This window comes from Engystomops pustulosus, chromosome 11, assembly GCF_040894005.1.
Source record: "Engystomops pustulosus chromosome 11, aEngPut4.maternal, whole genome shotgun sequence".
Lineage (NCBI taxonomy): Eukaryota > Metazoa > Chordata > Amphibia > Anura > Leptodactylidae > Engystomops > Engystomops pustulosus.
The window spans coordinates 32,747,649-32,767,680 of NC_092421.1; the positions used below are offsets into that span (position 1 = coordinate 32,747,649).

The 20,032-nt window shown below is 41.7% G+C and overlaps 1 protein-coding gene across 2 annotated transcripts in view; it reads right to left on the minus strand.

Moving 5' to 3' along the window:
- Positions 1-14,017: 14,017 nt before the first annotated feature.
- The window catches only part of LOC140106509 (cGMP-dependent protein kinase 2-like), a 154,227-nt gene continuing 148,212 nt past the window's right edge, over positions 14,018-20,032 (minus strand). For both annotated transcript variants that reach the window (XM_072130984.1, XM_072130985.1), the window contains exon 19: positions 14,018-19,437. In XM_072130984.1, the coding sequence (XP_071987085.1) occupies positions 19,342-19,437 (96 nt within the window). In that variant the 3' untranslated portion in view covers positions 14,018-19,341. The remainder of the gene's footprint in view (positions 19,438-20,032) is intronic.

A 20,032-nucleotide genomic window follows, 5' to 3' on the forward strand; every position in this document is an offset into this window, starting at 1 on the left:
AGGGGACAGTCCGAGGCTGTATGGATCCAAAACCCTTAACAAACAGGTGCATTACTGAGGGCTTCTGTATGCTCTTCTCTTGGTCCATGGAGAGAATAGCTAAGGCAGTGGGCAGCCAATGCACACATCCAGGTACTGTATGAGATTTTCCTATCATACTATTGATGCACAATGTCTATTTCACTCCCAGACAGCACTACCTCTGCAATTCACAGTAGTGCAAAATGATGGAGACCCACATACACTTCCCGAGTGCCATAAAACAGTGCATTTAGCCAGCGTCATTATGAATTACATTGGATGATAACAAAGGGGTGAATTACATTTTTGATAAATTCATGCAACTTTTAAGTGAAGATAAACTCTACCTGGAATGACAATGTTGTACAGGCATCGGAAGCTACACTTGGAATAGGCGGTAGGTTTGGACACGAAACACAAGCTAGAAATAACCAAGAACAGTGAAAATAGAGATAATGATGCACATCTAGGAATTGTTCCAAGCTTTTGTACCTTAAAAGATATCAAATACTTTCTGGCAAAGAAGATCCATCCTATTTAATTACATATCTTCCTGCAGCATTTCTGTGTGCTAAATTGTATAATTATTGAAAATGTTCCACTTGTACACAATTGTGGGAAATTGTATTTCATCATTTTCAGGACTGCAGCTTTATGCACCATCAGTGGTATATTCAATATTGCTGTGGGATTTTCAATGTCAAGCAGGTCTAGGGCCATATATGCCTATGTGCACAGATGCCAACATGATGGAGGATCAAAGGATTAAAACGCCTTCTTCATGTCATCCAAGTTTCCCGACCCTTAGGCCCGTGCACACTACCATATTGGGGGCCGTGATTGGCTGTACATATTGTGGCCAAATTACGTTATCTCATAGAGGTATATTACTCCCCAATTTCTTGACCAAGAAAACTGGCGTAGACTAAAGCATCTGGTCTACAGGTCGGAACTGGTCCCAGTTGCAGTGCATTGTCTTGTGTCTGTACCTATGGACGTTTGCTGTATGTTCATCTGCAGAAAAACAATCTATCACTGTGAGTCCTCCTGCACATCGTCTTTGTCAGCACAAGGTGGCGCTGTTGGCGCTGTAATAGGAGTGATGCAGGACTTGTAGCCTACAGGTATTAATTATTGTTTTCATGCTCATTGCATCAAGCTGCTGGAGGACCATTCAATGCTGGGAAGCAGAAATCTGACACTACTTATGATTGTTAAGCCATATTTCACTGAGCAATCCAATACTAGTGTGTGTGTTTGCAGTTGAGTCCTGGCTCCAGGTTATTCCATTCTGTTTGAATTACTTAATATCCGGACTTAACATATTTAACACAGAAATAGTTTGCGTAGGACAATGCAGGCGCTGGCTCCGGGGTTTCTGCAGTGGAGGAATTACTACACTAAAGTGGGAAGATGAAGAACTGAAGATTTTGGAAATATTTTTATAGGTCTAGTGTGTCGGTTGGGGTTTAGACTCCTATAGGACTGTATTCACACAAGACAGTTGTGGTGTAGAATTTTCTGAAAGGGAACATGTCACCAGGGACCTCATTTCCACTGAAGACATGTTGTAAAAGCTTTCTGCCTTCTCTAAGTATTTACATTACAATATAAATAACTCCCTGACAAAAAACAAGACTTGTCTGTGCTGCAGACTGCTCAGCTCTTGGCCCCCACATTTGTGCTTCTGTACAGCTCCCTCTCCCACTGATGTCAGCTCACCAGGATGTGTGCTCTGTAAAGGAGCAGGAGGGAGGAGCTGTACAGGAGCAAAAAGTCACATGTTGTTTTTTGAAATGCATCCAAACCAAAGCCCAACCCCTGTAACTACACAGAGGATTTTGTCAGGGTGCAAGGTAAGTTATAACACACAATTATATTGTAATGTAAATGCTTAGAGAAAGCAGAAAGGCAGATTTGCAAACAGCTGTAATGGGTCAAGGTTTCATTATCTGACGCTCATCATATGTTCACCCGCAAAAAACGCCATTCAAACTATTTCATTTACTTAAAAAGAACAGTATCTCATGTATCTCCAAACTCAGACAACAAAGACCCTATTAGCCAGTTTCTTGGCAGTAGGTGCCACTTCGCCATCTGGCTGTGTTAATTTATATATGTACTCTCTGTCCTCTGCATCTCCTGGTTTGTTGGTCATTATCACATATGGTTTACAGAATTACAGAGATTGGGGACCGGTACCATTCACACAATGGGGCTCATTTACTAAGGGTTCGCAGACCGCATTTTCATCGGGTTTCCCAATGATTTTTGTGTTGCGCCGCATTTAACTGGGGTTTTTGGGGCGTGCGATCAGATTTTGGAGCATCGGTGCCGGCTTTCACGGGGGGCAGGCTGCTGGACGATCCGACGGATTCGGACAACATGCAGAATTTAACATCGCAAATTGTGTCGCAAGACATGCACTCACATACACCGGGAAGAAGGTGAACTCCAGCGGACCTCAGCTGGGAAGCAACACATGCAGGATATCGGGCGCACAATGTTGGTGAATCGCGTGGACTTCATCTTAATCGGACTGTCCGGATTGGGGATCGCGACAAGACCGAGTAAGTAAATGTGCCCCAGAAGTTTTGAATTTCGTTTTGAAAAGCAATTTAAAGGCAGCGGGGAGGAGCCAGGAATGAGCAACACATGTATTGGAGGTAAATACGCAGCGCAAGAATTTGCGATTAGGCCACCTCCATGGCATGTGGGCGTGGAGGGGGCTTAGCGGGACAACACGGCAGCCAGTGGAGGGGGCAGGCATGGGGTTGTGTCTGCGTTCTTTTGCAAAATCAGCTAAGTTTTGCTTGCTGGTTTTTATGTAAAACTGGTCAGACCTGGCATAGTTTTGCTAATTGGGCGCATGACCCGCCAGATACGTCAAGAGGCCTAAGGCTCTTGATGTATCTGATGCAACGAGGTGGAGCATGGCCGCTATCATATAATGATGAAAGGGTGCTGGATTATGCTAAATCCCCAAGGTTCTTGTTGCCGATTGCAAGTGCTTCAGTGTCATCAAGACAAGCTCCTCCCCACTGCCTTTGGGTGCATTTACCTGTAGAAAAGGTCAGAACTGGCAGAATTTTTTGTTTTAGTGTCTGCCAGAACTCCCCAGCGTTCACACCCTGGCCCCCCTTCCACACACTCCGTTCCCCAACCCTGCAGTATAAGAATTATACTAACACTCATGATATCATAGCTGAGGAGTCATGAAGGTTATATTTTACATGCCACCATTATCAGTAAGATTCCTATGTACGTATGCCTTGTTATGGACCCCTTGGATGATAGACCCAGGGGTGTACCAAGCCTTTCTGCTGCCTGAGGCGAGCCATAGAGCGACGCCCCCCCCATATATGTAATATACCAGATACAGCGTAAAAGTTAGATACAGCGTGCCGCCATGTAGTATAAAATGCATACAGCGTGCTGCCATGTAGTATAAAATGCATACAGCGTGCCGCCATGTAGTATAAAATGCATACAGTGTACCACCATGTAGTGTAAAATGCATACAGCGTGTCGCCATATAGTGTTAAATGCATACAGCATACCACCATGTAGTGTAAAATGCATACATCGTGCTGCCATGTAGTATAAAACTAAAATTGACATAGCGCAGCAGCCCTGAAAAATATCACCAGTACTGGTGACAGCGGAGACCGGGGAGCAGGGAGCTGAGATCGGGAGGGCAGTGTGACCGGGGAGCAGACAGCAGAGTCCGGGGAGCGAACATCGGGGAGCTGGGTGTGGACACCGGGGAGCTGAGAGCGCAGAGCGGTGACCGGGGTGCAGACAGCGGAGACCGGGGAGCGGACAGTGGGGAGCTGGGAGCAGACACTGGGGAGCTGGGAGAGGACACCAGGGAGCTGGGAGAAGAGAGCGGGAGGGCGGTGACCGGGCAGCAGACAGCGGAGACCGGAGAGCTGGGAGATAGGAGCGGAGAGCAGGGAGCAGAGACCACGGAGCGGGGAGGAGTATCCCGGAGTGGACTTTGGGCTGGTGCATGTGCCGGCCATCGGTCATGTGAAGTGCCAGCCGGTGGTCGCGTACCTGTGCTTGCCGGTGGATGGGAGTGCCGGCCGGGTGAATGTAGCGGGCACAGGGATGTGCAGGTACCTGTGATGGCTGGCAGTCATGAGGATCTTCCGGCCAGCCGGTACATGTGTGCCAGCCGGCGAGTGGGGTCCGGCCGGCAGCAGGTGAAAGTGGCGGGGCCCGATGCCGCCCCCTGTCTCCAGCAGGAGGTGCGCCGCCTGAGGCGGGAATCTCAACTCGCCTCATGGCAGGTGCGCCCCTGGATAGACCCCAGAGCAGCTGCTATGTCTGCTACCCTGAGGGTGCATTCACATGTTCCGTTTTTCAGATGCAGTTTTTAATGTTCAAACCAGGAGTTGAGTGAAAAAAGAATAGGAGTAGCGCCTCTGAATGATATGTTCTTACCCATCATGATCCACAACTGCATCTGAAAAACTGAACGTGTGAATGCACCCTGATGGTTAGACCTTTGCTCATGACACTGGATGAGCAAACAGATGCAGACATTGGCTGATCTGTAAGGGTATATGAATCCTTGTCCAGTTTATAAAAGCCAAAGTCTCTGTGGTGGGATGTGGATTAGTCTCATCAGTGGGAAATGTCTGTGATAAGAATTGGACTCTGGAGCATCATCCAGTCCCTTCACTTACTGCACTAAAGAGGTTCCACTGCAAGAAACCTCTTCAGATACTAATGCCAGTCAGCCATGCTTGTTACTTGTGAGGTGTTATCAGTGGCAGCGCTCATCCTTCTCCCTCCTTGGACACTGGAGCCATTTGTATTGACCAGACTTGGTATGATTCTCCCGAATGAAAGTGACATGATGTTATTCATTCTTGGTTTTAGTCTGATATTTCTCATAGGGTAAGTAATAAATGTCATGTTACGAGTGGCCCCACTGCTGGGACGGACTCCTACCGATCTCCAGAATTTTATTGGCGTGGCATTGAGCTCTATTCAATATCTATAGGGCTGCCGGAAATGGCAGAGTAGTGCACGGATATTGAATCTAGCAGAATGAGTGATGGTAATATCCACAAAGACTGACACTCCAGCCTGTGGAAATGTATCGGGTTATTGGCAGTCGCTGCAATTAACGTGCTGCACAACATGCATTAAATCATGACCTAATTCACACTGGGAACGTGCTTTCCCACTTATTTTGTCAAGTGCAGTATTTAGCTCGATTTTTGTCATGAAGCATCATGTACGGAAATGGGAGCTTTTATTCATGACACATTCTGATATAAAATACAACATTTAAGCTATTTGCAGGTCAATGAGCAATGAATTATAACTGCAAATTTCTAGGCTGATCCTTTACTAGAGATATTGTAAAGTTGTAGTTTGCACTGATGAGTCACTGGTAGTTGAGAAATAAATTCTGATTGTTATGAGCACGTTCACAAAGTCTATGGGGGGGATTTATCAAGCCTTGTCCTGCGGCAGGAATTGTGACTTTCCCCCAACCCACCATTACGCCACCTTCACACCAAAGGGGGAGGGGCATGGAGTGGCCCATACCTACGCAGTTCCAAATTATACACCAGACTAGCAGAGGTGCGTCAGAAATGAGGTGAGTTGAGCCTCTTGCCTCAGGCAGCACAACCTGCAGTATGATGGGGGCAGTATCATGGCCGCAGTTATCTGCTACAAAGCAGAACCTGTCACGTAAAAATAGTATCTCTTCACACCTGAAGTCAGCCATGGGTGTGAGACCCTGCATAGAAAACCAACTTAGGAAAAAAATAACCTGATTACTATTATTATATTACTGTATTATGGGGCAGAGGGGGGTTGTTCTATGGTTCAGGGTTCGCCTCAAGCAGCAGAGAGGTTCACCCCTGTAGACACGGCCTGGCATAGAATTGTTCGAGCTGCACTGCCATGCACCAGATACACTAAGAAATGACGTACAGATACATTGCAAAATGTTGGACTTCACCTATTGGTTGGTTGGGAAATAGAACTCCGTACTATACGTCCTATAAACTGATGATAAATGTTGGTCTCCCCATTCTTTGTAGCAGAATATAGAGTAAGATCAGCTTCAGAAGGGCATTTTCACTCCATATTTCGGGACGTATCATGCCGAGGGACTGCGCTCAGCGTCATAGATATACATGGCCATTCACAATTCTGTGATCCACTGGGAGTAAGAGTAGTCACTGGCTTAAAGCTTCACTGATGGGGTTGTGGGGCATCTTCAGACCAGGTGAGATAGTCCATAGTTCACTGAATGAATATACCAATCTTCAGCCACCCCTAGGACACTTGTCCGCACAGAGTTCTTGTACGTTTTTGTAGTTAGTGTATCTTTAGTATTTTTAAAAGTCATCCATCCACCTTGTCCCAACCGCTTTATCTATGACACGATTGCATTAACTAGAAAATGATCAGAAAATATGGAACACAGATGACACCTGGCAGCACATATCCCAAAATAACATTGGTGTGCATGAGGGCTAACCCTACAAGAGTGATCCATACTGTCAGCCCTAGCATGCATTGGAGTGCCAGTCATGTCTACTATGCAATGCTCTTGTCGTAGCTACAGAATTTTACTGAAACACCCATATGAATCTCTCCACCTAACTTACTTGTGATGGTGTGAAATTTGCCAATCTTGCTAAATTTATAGCATTGAGTTTGGATGCTTTTTACACTGTTTTTCCATCTCATTTTATTTCATATTATGACCAAGGACAGTTTTACCCATAATGCAACTCTGGGGTCATAATTATTAGGGGACCTAGAGGACAGAGGAGCCCCACCAAATGATATCATGGCATACCACCAATTATAGCTGATTGATTGGGTTGTACATTAGGGGTTCCCTCCGCTAGGCTCCATAAATACCAAATCCGCCTGATTATAGGCTTCCTACAGGGTGGGTGTACATTCTACCATACATTGGTAAAATAATACCCAAATACAGGAACCAAACAACAACTCCAAACATATAGTAAATTGTTCATAATGCTTCACATTCTTTTATTCCCTTTCTCCAGATCAGACATATATGTATCTGGTAAGATGAGCAGCTTCTCAAGACAACATAATTCCAGGACATCCCGTCACTTCTATATGTATCTATGTGTGGATGGAATAATGTTAGAATTTTATGATGTATTATGAAAAACTAACCAAATTGAAACTAAGGTAAGGAGACCATACAATATAACATTTATGACCTTTTCAGGGTAAAGTGTTATCTAATATGTTCAGTGGTTTTCAAATGGAAAAATAAATGCACATACTAATATACATGTTAACACGATCTCAGATTCTGGGCATGAGCACCACTGTGGTGCTGTGGTGGCCAAAGTGTCAGGGGGACCAGGCAACCCAAACTACTTGGCACACAATAGTGATGAGCAAAGGAGGTGCAGCACTACCTCCACATTCCTCTTCTTATAGACAGATATTATTGTGAACTACAATACTACATAGTAGGTGCCTCATTCCTCATTCTAGTGCCCGTACATCTTTCAATTCTTAGGCGTTCTCATTCATTTACCAGTGGCTCATAAGCGAGGGAAGCGGGGCTCAAACATAATTTTTCTAGGTCGATCCTATACTAGTTACACCCCTGTCTCTAGGGTTTTTCACGTAGCTGTCAGCGGTTAGAACTGGAACAGTTAATAGAAAATGAGAAAACATCTTAGTCCTGCAATTCTATATACATCAGGGACAAAATGTCACTTCACCAGCCCGGTGGCACTTAAAGAGTCCTGGTCGTGGTAAGGGTCAGCGTTGTCACTCTTTATTTGTCTTCCAAGTGAGGATACGACTATAATCATATTAATAATCTGTCATAATAATGTTGCTAATGATCACATTATTCCAGACAACAGCAGTGGGATGAGCTGCTGCCGCTCATCCTATATATGCCACATCCAATGGGACGGATGAACGCAGTTATGGGTATTGAAAGGCTTTCAATACAATGTGGTTACTATAGTGATGATGCATCGTTCCCCCTCTCTACTTTGCTGTTGGGCATTGCTGGTAAGAGGGAAGTTGTTACCATGACAACCGACTTCATGTAAATAATTTCTAAGGATTATTTTTTCGTAGAATAAATCTCAGCACCTCTATATCTTCATGGGACATCCTTTATGTGACTTCAGAAATGGAAAATAATTTTGATGCACTTCCTATCCATAGGATTGTATATGCACACAATCAGCTTACATATGTATTCATTTATATATGGTTTTAGATTTTATCTGCATCTGTCTGTTTTCCTCTGGCCCAAAGTGACGTCGAAGTTCAGAGATTTCAATTTTTCCAAGTTTACGTGTGAAGAGATGTGCAACAAGTTGTGAAGACATGGCTCAGGAGTATAACATCCGTGCTTCCGCAATGGTCTGTCTGTAGCATGTGGCTGAGTATGGGCTGATTGTGGCTCTATGTTTAACTTAACATTTCTAGTTTGAACAATGTTTTATACTTGTGTTGAAAGAAATGCATCACACCCAACTCTTCTGCTGCTCTGGGCCAGCAATAGTTAACCTGCTGTGACTGACAGAGCTCTGATCCATTCATCTGGGGCAGAGATTCTGGCTGCACATAAGTATCCTGCTGAAAGTTGGTTCACTGCTGAGTAAAGTGTATCCTTGTGAGGAAGACTCTGTCTTCCGCTATTCTGGTTTTCAATCTTGGCCCCTGTTCAGACTACTCTTCGGCTTTTGCTATTCTAATTATTTTTGCTTTTTCTGTTGTGATCCGACTTGTTGTCTATCCTACCTGTTTGTGTTTGTTTTTCTTGTTACATGTTTGCACGTGTTGACACTTTAGTTGTCCTGCATTGTTTAGGGTGCATGAGGCAAACACGGTGGTGTAACAATCGTGGACGCCCCCTCCCGCCCAAACTCCGTGCGCCCCCTCCTGCCTGAACTCTGTGCGCCCGCCAAGCGGCTCAAACACCCGCCCTCCAACACGGCCACCACCTTGGACACCCAAACAGGCAGTCCCCAGGTTACATACAAGTTAGGGTCCGGAGGTTTGTTCTTAAGTTGAATTTGTATGCAAGTCGAAACTGTATATTTTATAATTTGGCGCCACTGACAATTGGAGTTTAAACATTTTTTGCTGTAATGGGACCAAGGATTATCAATAAAGCCTTATTACAGGAACCTTACAGCTGATTATTGCAATTTGGGACTATAGTAAAGCTTTCAGAGAGCTTCCCCAGATGTCAGAGGGGTCTGTCTGTAACTATGGGTTGTCTGTAAGTCGGGTGTCCTTAAGTAGGGGACCGCCTGTATATGCTTTTCTTTGTATGTGTGTATATGTATATATTTATAGCTGTGTGAGGGCTTATTTTCAGTTATTTATTATTCCATGCCGTGTACTAAGAAGCTGGAAAAAAATGTGGTGAAATTGTCGGAAAAATGCATTTGCATCACTGTCTGGTGGGCTCAATACTTTCACTGTGCGCTCCAAATGATTTGTCTCCTTTATTCTTTGGTTCAGTACAATCACAGTGATACTAAATTTATAGGTTTTATTGTGTTTTAATACTTTTTCAATGATTAAAACAGTGAACGAAAAAAAAAAAAAATTGTTTCACCATCTTCTGACGCCAGTAACTTTTCATACTTTAGTGTACGGAGTAGTGTTAGGAGTCATTATTTGCTGAATGAGACAACATTTTCATTGCTACTGTTTTGAGGACTGTGCGACCTTTTGATAACTTTTTATTACATTTTTTATGTGAGGTAAAATGGTATAAAAGTGGCATTTCAGACATTTGGCTATTTTCCGTTATGGTCTTCACCGCCGGTATTAACCATTTTTATATTTTGATCTGGCATTTTGGGACGCAGCAATGCCTAACGTGTTTGTGATTGTTACTGTTTATTTAGTTGTATATCAGTTCTAAAGAAAGGGGGTGAATTGAATTTTTAGGTTTTTGCAGTATGTGGCATTTTTACATAGGATTCATTGCGGTGAGCCACTGGCGCATTGTAATGAATCTCCAGAAGCCATATAGCAGACCTGAGGCTGTCATGGCATCCAATCGTGGCTCCCTGATGATGCAGCAATCTCAACAAACAAGGCGGCACCCACAAAATGAATGCTAGCACCAATTGTGGGTATTATCAGTTGGTGTTTGCTACAATATGCAGTGAACCCAACCTCTGTATGAAGAGGGATCGCATCGTGAGCCCTCTACTTACACCCTTTGTAGCTCTGTATGGCGCAAAGCGTGAAGGAGATATAAGTATATAAATGTGTGTAATTGTATAAATATATGTGTACAAAATATGTATATATTTTTTTTTTCAGGGAAAGGGGGACCCCATGCAGAAGTTTGTTATGGGGCCCAGCCTCTCCTAGTTACGCCACTGGGCAAACAGGTAGGGTCTTTTGGAGAGCTGGAGTTTAGGGCTCACTATCTTGTTTGTCCTCCCTGAATCCAGTCCCTTCATTACAGAGTTTGAGTTATGAGTGGATTAGGGTCCTCAAAAAATCATCCAAATAAGATCACTTGAAGTTACGAATAGCACTTGAGGATTTGCTATACAATAAGATATTAGGCAAAATATTTCTTTGGTAGGGGATTGACAGCAAGCACCTTTAATGATCAGATGATTCCCAATTTCATTTTTGAAGAAGGCAGAAGATCAAGCCAATACTGTACATGGTCCATCCATTCATTCTCTTTTGGATTGCTGGGTATAGCAGAGTACAACAAACGCATATATATGCTGGGGGGATAGGACTCTGGTTATTCTGATCAGTGAGGTCCCACAGGTCAGACTAGATTCAAGCAGATAGTTAGACAAAGCCATGTAGATGGATGATAACTTTTTGTCTTAGGTATGGAAACATGGCACACACCAAAATTGTGTCCGCTTTTTCTGTGATTTATTAAACGTGGAGTAACAATAGGCCTTAACCAAGACAAAATTCACAGCATATAACTAGTATTTTACTGATCAAAAATTGTCAAGAATCCTACATATGCACCACCCACGATTTATGAGTGTGCGGTACCTCCGCTTATGTACAACTTTTTGACTTAGGTCATCCCTTTAACCCCAAGATGCTATCCATTTGAAGATGGCAGCCATACAGCAGCTGAAAGGGAGCAATAGGCATCAGATCTCCAGGGGCAGAGTGTAGGATTAAAGACAAAGGGGCAGATTTATCAAGCTGTCTGAAAGTCAGAATATTTCTAGTTGCCCATGGCAACCAATCACAGCTCCCCTTTAAAATATTCATGAGCACTGGTAAAATGAAAGCTGAGCTGTGATTGGTTGCCATGGGCAACTAGAAATATTCTGACTTTCAAACAGCTTGGTAAATCTGCCCCAAAGACTTTAAAACCTTTAGACACCATGGACAAGGTAGACCACTGTAAATAAAGACTAGGTAGACCACAGTAAATAAAGACTTACTTTCACTTTCTAGGTAAGTGACTAAAAGTGTTGAAAACAAACTTTCTAAAAACCTTTATAAACTTGGCGCAAGGCACCATAAGGCACAAAGTACAACAGCTTATATTATGCTATCTGGAACATTTTATACTTTAATAACAAAAACTAAAGAGTAGAGGACACACATCCGACAAGCCAATAAATGAAGAAAAAAAGAGGATGCAATAACAAAGGCAAAAGAATAATAAGTTGAGTTGACAATAAAGTTCATTGTCTTTGTAATTATTTGACTTTTTATCACATCCTCTAAATTTCTTTGTTTACTTTTTATATTTCCAAGTAAACAGATATATAAGAGGTCATTTTCATGAATACTGTGATAAAGTCCTGGAATTGACAGTAATGGCATCTGATGATGTAAAACAAGGGCTTTACTTTATATTCCAAGAACAATTAATAGATGAATATTGGTAACTTACCTAATATCATGTCCCCTGAGATCATATCTTTCTATTCTGGAGCAAACTCTAGCGGCCATTTATTTGTGACGTCCTGTACTCTCTACATAAAAAGCATTTGAATGGATTGGATATGCAAGCAACATTTGCAGGAGGAAAGCAATACCCTCTCATACAAATGCTAATGCGTCATTTCAAACACTTCTTTAATTCCTGCTACTTCCATCAACTGAATCCTCCCTGCATAAGTAATTTAACCAGAATATAATTGAATCCGGGGATTAGGACTGTACATCTGTTTCTGCATAAAAAATAAAATTAAACTGTACGTTCCTATATGATATATAAACAAGACTAATGTATTCACCAAGTCAACATGTTTTGTTTTTAAAGTTAACATTTACAGTATTTAAAGAGAACCTTTCACTATGAATTAGCAGTTTAATATGTGGGCATCTAATATCTTGTTTTTTTTAAGAGAACCTGTCATGCATATTAACTCACCCAAAATAAAGACTTCCTTAAAAACTATGAATAAAAAGCATTGTCCTTATATCTAAATGGCTACTTTCCATAGCTGCAATGTCATAGAAATCAGTTTGAAATCTTATATCCAACTCACCTGGTGTGAGTCCATCACGAGTCACGCAAATTAAAATTTACTTTTATTGCCCTGAATTCTTGTTCCTGATGGACACGATTTGATATCCTGCTCTGTTAAATCACTGGGCACTTAAAGACATGTGACCAAGATGATATCATATAAGGTTCGGTAACATTTGCAACATCTACCCCATTGATGTATCTGATCAAATGAAATCACAGCAGTCTCCATGAAGGATTGGGAGGATTGGAAGTCCATGGAGGCTGCTGTGATTTCATGTGAGCAGATATATGCATGGAGTACAGTTTGCTAATTTTAGGAGGCTAAAGACCTGTGATGATGTCACTTCGGTCACATGAAGAGAGATGGAAGGGGTTGGCCGAGCCTGACAAGCCTTCTCTGATGCCAGGGAATATATATGAAGTTGATTTATGTGGATGTAAGGGAAACAATTTCTAGCTAAAAGAAGGGTGTCAGTTAGTTAATAGGGGCTATAGGAACCTGTCACTGGCTGTTTATGTGAAAATGGGATTCTCTTTAAGTCATCCTACCTGCAGATAGGACACTTTGTACAGTCTGCTCAGCTCTTCATGCTACTCATGCTACCTACGGGTGCATTTGTATGGTTACAGATTTACTTTAAATTGACAGGAAAATTATTTAAAATCAGGGCCATAGTAAGCATAGCTGGTTGAGTGTTGGGAGGCATGTGCTTTGGGTAACTAATGTAATCCTAGGGGCGTTTGCCCTTATTGTGATGCCTTGTTTTTTCTCAAGCTAAGAAATTTGTATCTGGTCTGTATCTGATGTCAATCTCTTGGATTTTTATCTTAGAGCCACATTTGCCTGTAAGTGATGTGCTTCTTGTCAACTAGATTCTTCTTCTACGGGTGATATCCGAAACTGTGTTTTGTGATCCAGCTATGCATCTTCTTCTCTTTTGTGGAAAACAACTTTGCATTTTAAGATAGTTGGTACCTGGTGATGATATCAGGACTGGTGACCTATTTAACAGTCAGTTGAGTAGATTCACTGGTCGGAATTTATCATACGCTAGCGCATCAATGTACGCAGACACTAGAGCATGTGGTCACAAAAACCTGTCTCAGCATTGTATGGATTGTGTTTGAGTATGCTTGGAGAATTATTCTTTGTGTATTGAACTGTTACATACAGAAAGTAAGATATAGTTCCTTTAGTTTAGACTCATTAAAATGAAAAAAAAAAAAGAAAAAACTCAATGTTGATGTACTACATATTTGATATTTTTTGGCAACACTTCAGAAATGCTTGCTTTTATGTTCTGTGTAAGTTGCATTTCCATTTTTGTTACAAAAAAAAAGCAAACACAATTTAAGGGAAACAGACAAAATCCAAACTCTGGATGTACCCCAGGAGGTAGATTCCATGTCATCAAGGAAAATGTGGCTTAGAAAGATTGAAAGACAAATTGATATAGGAATGTAAGCAACACAGTGTAAAATAACACTCGGAAAATATCCTCGTGAATTGTTTTATTGGACAGTATCAAAGATTTCTAATGGTCAAATAATCCATTAATGCGCCAGTTCTCTATTCACCTCTGTACATCGACTTCACATTGACCGTCCTGGATTTCACAGTGGAGACACAATTTAGTTTAATTAAGGTGAAATAAACAAATATGAAATGTACAAAAAAAAATCCTCAAAAAAACAAGAAAAACTAAATCGGATTTACAAATGAGCAGACTATATGCCATATGGTCCAACACATATTTCAGTTGTTTGCATTTGTTGAGGTTGAACATTCTAGCCCAGATTTCTTAAAGCCCTTGCGTTCTTTTCAGTGCAAACTGCTTGAACATGTATTTAAGAAGTGTCCAAGACACATTTGTGGCAGCCGGTACATAAGTCTGACATAATTGTGTCGCACATCCTTTGTTAAAGGTGCACAAAAAAAAAGTGGTGCACTCTATCGGAGCGGGTGCCAGGAATCATGAATCTTGTGCCCTCTGCCCACTACACAGGTAACTGCACATAGTAAATATGGACCTCTATCTTAAAGAGAAATCTGGGAGTGTAATAAAATATCAGTTGGAAACTTTATGTCCTAAGATTATAGCTCCACCAATCCCAGGTATCAGGTCTCTTTGCAAAGTGATGGTCTTGAACACCTGTTGCACTTACCTACACAGCACAGCTGCATGAAAGTAACTGGAGTCATGTTGCAATTCATTGAAAGCTGATGGACGGGGAGGTCTGTCGAAGATCCCTGGGGGTGATTTTTTTCTACACTGTCATATAGGGGGCAGGCATATGATATGAACCCCGCCTTCAACTGTTCACATGTTTGTGTCTTTAAACTTTTTTTTCAATTAACTTTATGCAATTTTTTATATTTCATCTACAAAGCGTTATTGATTTCCCAATCACTCTAAAATATACATTTCTATAAGTACTTTTTTCCCCTTACATAATTTCCTAGGGCTGCTGTCCTCACGTTGTATAATTTCAAAGGCTTATAAACATCTATTAATATAAGTGGAAAAAACATTATCTCTTTTCATGTCTCAAATGTTGAAACATGGAAACATTGGCCAACATTTATCAAAATGAGTGCAGTCTGTACTATGTGCAGTTTGCCTGCGGAGCGTGCAGGGGGCACCAGATTCATCAAAACTTTTGCACTGTCTTCATGAATCTGGTGCCCCCTGCACTGCTCAGGAAGAAGGCACCATATTTTTCTGGTGCACTTTATTCATGATGCAGAATGATGCAACATAGAACTGGCGCAGACACTAAAAGGAACGTGCAAACTCCTTGAACATGTATTTATAAAGTCAGACAGAAAACTGGCACAAACGCGTTAATAAATGAGGGCCAATGTTGATATAATACACAAAGAAAAAAATTGTTGCTGAAGAAATTGGGGATAAAAGCTTTGAAATCAATAACCAAGCATTTTGGGAAGACCAATTTCTTCTTTACCCAGATCAAGTTACTGCGACAAATTTAATTTTCATTATGTGCCACTTTTGGATGTAATCTGAAAGGGAGTTCACTGTAAAAATCAGATATTCATTAAAGTGTTTGCACCAGTTTTCTGCCTGGCGTAGCACTAGAAAGAATGTGCAAACTGCTTGCGCATTCATTTATGAAGTGTCTGCAGCAGTTTTGTGTCGCGGCTGCACTTTGCCTGACAAGACAGGAAAAAAGTTCACCTAAAGGGACTTAGTAGGAGTTGGGCCACAATTCTGCAGCATTGATAAAGTGCATAAAAAATATGGTGCACACTTCCAGACCAGTGCAGGGTGCACCACATTCATGAAGAATGATGATTCTGGCGCCCCTGCACACGTCACAGGCAAACTGCACATAGTACAGACTGCACTAGTTTCGATCAATGTGGGCCAATGTACTGTATGTAACTTAAATGATCACAAAGGGGCACATTTATTAATGGTTTTGTGCCTGTTTTATTGTCGGGCAATGCCAGGGTTTTTTTCATTTGCACCTGTCCCAACAGAAGACCTCAGGTTTCTAACTTTTTTGCTTAATTTGGATGCAGCTTTTGAATCTCAACACTTTTCCTGCACTTATAGTTTCCTGACATATTTTTGTTGGATAATCAGACCAACAAAAAGCAAGTCTACTAACTTCTAGATGTGAATGTGGTGTGTCATTTCTGATGATCATTTGTTCTTCTGTGCCAAAGACACTAGGGTCATGCGCCACAATATAAAATCACAGTGCAAAACACCGGGCTCCAGATAACAGACCTGGCACCACACATTAATAAATGTGCCCCAAAATTTTCAGCAAGCTTTGCATAAATCAGTAGTAAAAAAATGAAGTAGAAGAATACTTTGTACTATATCTTATCAGAGGAAAGTGCTTCTTTCTCAGTTTACTTTGGCTATTTTCATCCTCCCTCTTCCCCTCTTTTACATTGGCTTTGTCTTTCACATCCATGGTCCAGTAATTTCAATGGATGCCTCACAAAATCATTGTTTTCTATGAGTGTATTCACATTGGCCTATTTATTTACTGATGCGGATCACAGAAAGCAATAGAAATCCATGGGCCTGCAAACAAACCCCAAACTGATGAAACGTAATTTTTTTCCCACTGTTGAGGATGAGAAACCAGGGGGGAGGTTTTCAAAACAAGGTTAAACCTTCAGTGTATTTATGTGAATGCAGAGACAAAACGAAGCAAAACAGAGACCCAATGAGACAATAGAGACAAAACGCAATGGATGCACAATGGAAGCGCAGTGCCAACAACAATGTCAAACTAGCCTAAGGCTTCTTCTCCACAAGCGAGTGCACTCAGTAAAAATTGTTCCCTGTGCTAAAGGGATCTCCTAACCCGAACCTCTGATCACTGGAAGGAACTGACATGCCTGAGTTCATACCTATGATCAGAGGTCCGGGAGATCCCTCCAGTGCATGGAGGGTTTTTCACTGACTTCTCTCATTTGTGGGCAAAAGGCCTAAGAACTTTGTTGAATTCCATATTGCAAGATGGACAGAAAGTTACTCATGAGCCAGCACCCGGGATGCCCAAGGCAAGTACTGGGGACCAGAGTTGCTGGAGGGGCCAGGATTAGGGATAGTTGATCCAGACTCCTGGCCCTCAATGGCTATCAGCACTATGGTCTTTAAGATGTACATTGCACTGTTCACATGATGTTACAGCTGCTTCCTTTGTGCAACCAGGGTGCCGCTGCTGATGTTGTTGCATAGGTGACGGCAACTGGGTCATAAAGAAGAGCACCCCAAAGCGGGTATGAGGGGGGTTGTATATAATATAACTTAGGCTACATGCACACTGCCGTAATGTAGCACGGTGGGCACATGGCAGCGCGTGGGGAGAGGAGGAGGAGGTGAGTGCTGCTAAACCCCGCCCCTCTCCATAGGAACATATGTCGCACGGCGTTGTGTGTGAATGTAGCCTTATAAGGTAGAATCGTGTGAGGGATGTATATAATTAAACCATGAGGGTGCTGTATATAAAATAACCATGAGGGGCTTTTTGGTATGATACACTAGGGAATATTTAAGGAAACAGGGGCTGCTTTAGTTTCTGAATTTTCAATACTGTCACATGAGTTCACTGGAAAGGCTGTCGTCCAGGGCCCTACTGAAACCTGGAGCCGACCCTGATCACAGCAGCTTAGTCTCCTCCGAGTCACTTTGAGACAACAGCAAATTCATAGACTACAGGGGGGGGAGCTATTACAGAATATAGGTTACAACTCGCATAATGGCCCAAAATAGTATTATTCCTCATTTAAAACTGGACTACTGCACGTCTGTATGGACTTCTACTCCTCTCCATGCAGGCATGCTGTGATTTAATTTATCAGATATATATGCAAGGGGTAAAGTTTGCTAATGTTGAGGACCTGTGATGATGTCATCCCAAGGAGGCCATGCCCCCCTCAACTCACTAGAGATATCCCTGGATACCAGGTAAAATTATAAAGTTGATTATACGGGGATCTGAGGGAAACAATTCTTAGCCAAAAGAAGGTGTCAGTTAGAAGCTGTATTTGTGAAAAATGTGGTGGCCGGTTCCCTTTAAAGCAGACAACGAACATAGAATGAAACAGTTCTCTATGTAGTAGCTAAAAAGAATGGCCTGCAGTAACCTGCTCTGACCACTTTGCAGAGAATGGAGCTGTCTCCTTACTGTCCTTCACAACAAAAACTAGAATGAAACAGCTGAGTTGTGCGAGTGGAGGGTGCAGGACACCCACTATTTTGATATTGAGAACCTATTCTGTGATAATGTTAAATATTTTATCCCAGAAAACCACTATAAGCCAAAGAAAACTTATTCAAAGAAAATGACAAAGAATAAACTAAAATTGATAGATGTGAACAAGGGGGGTTAGTGAAAATATAAAAATGTACACAGTATAATGAGTGATGGAATAAAATACCTCTGTTGATGAATGATATCAGAAAACGCTGACATGTAAAAATAAAATATATGTTACAGTGAAATGAAACAATGGAAGAGAAAAATAATAAAGCATAGAGAGCTTTGATTTGTGTGCCAAAAAGTCTCTAAATCTTTATATTCACAATGTTCTAACGTAAAAAGCCCTGTGTCCTTCGTCCAGCCCTCAAGAGCAAAGGCACATTCAGAAACATTTCCTCCTCATTTCGAAGACAAATACAGATATTTTAGTATCTCAAATGAACGTGGAATTGATGACATATGTGACACCTAGTGATTAGGCCTCAAGGTTGTACTGCTCAAGGGTAACTTCCTTCGGCTTTGACTTCAATGTTCTGCCTTGTAAGTGCCATGTGAGATTCTAACTATTACAAAAATACCCCATCCACTATCTCCAAAACCTAAAGTTTTCATGTTCCTACATTTGTTTTATTCTTTTCACGTAAAAGCTAATCTTAGGCAACCTAATGATAGAGGTCATGTCACATGTTGTAGATGCCTCACGTACATTCAGAAAGGTCATGGGCACTCTTAATAATAGAGGAAAAAACACAGAGCGCAGAAAAACTATTAAGCACTGCTTAATTTATCCTACAAGTTTCTACAAGTGCAAAGAGAAGCACTCCTGAGAAAGTGGTTTACACAACATCACAAAATGGCTGCCATTCCTCCGAGCTCCACGAGGCGGCCGTTCTACAAGAGACCAGTAGAGTCTTTGTATATAATACTTATATGTTCATGGTAAGTACGTTATTTATGCTTCCCCTGGGGGTTTTTTTGTTCCTTTTTTCTCCAGACTTTGTTTGGAAACATGATTGTTGTACTCGTGGTGCTGCCGCGTCTTACAGTCCCACTGAAGAAGACCCAGATCATCAGAAGTTTTTGTCCCATCCTGATAGCTCATCTGGAGGATCTTCAGCTTCAGGGAGAAAACTGTCAAAATAGCTGTGATCTGTGATTCCTTTTATCTAGTAGAAGAAAACAAACATCAGTGAGACATGGATCGTGGTCTTCAAAGACCTACAAAGGCATGAGAAAACTTTCAGAAGAAAATATTAGATATTTTCTCGTACGCTAACTGTAAAACTTTATTTTCTAACCTGGGTTTTATGGGACCCTTTGAGTGCAGGACTTTCTAGTTCACTATTTTCAGCTTATTTTAAATATTTTGCATGGGATGGCTAATTTAAAGGAACTCTCAACTTAAAGGGACACTGTTACTAAACTGCCCCCTCAAGTAGGGTATGAAATGTCCTTTTTAGAACTCCCTCTTTTATAGTAATACTCTCCAATTTACCTATTAAAAAGAATAATCTCCAAATTTATATGTAAATGAGTGGAGAAGAGTCATGTAATGCCGGAGATGAGGATGGGGCTATAGTCTCCTCAGGCACCTCTGCCTTGGGTTTTAAAGCAGCTACAACACTGTTATAATAAGAATCTTCCATCACACACCAGGCTTGTGATTCAGTGTGATATAGAGCAGGCAGTTAAAGGGAACCTGTCATCAGGATTGTGATTTTTTTGCTGGTGACGGGTTCCAATAGCCTATGATGTGCTCAT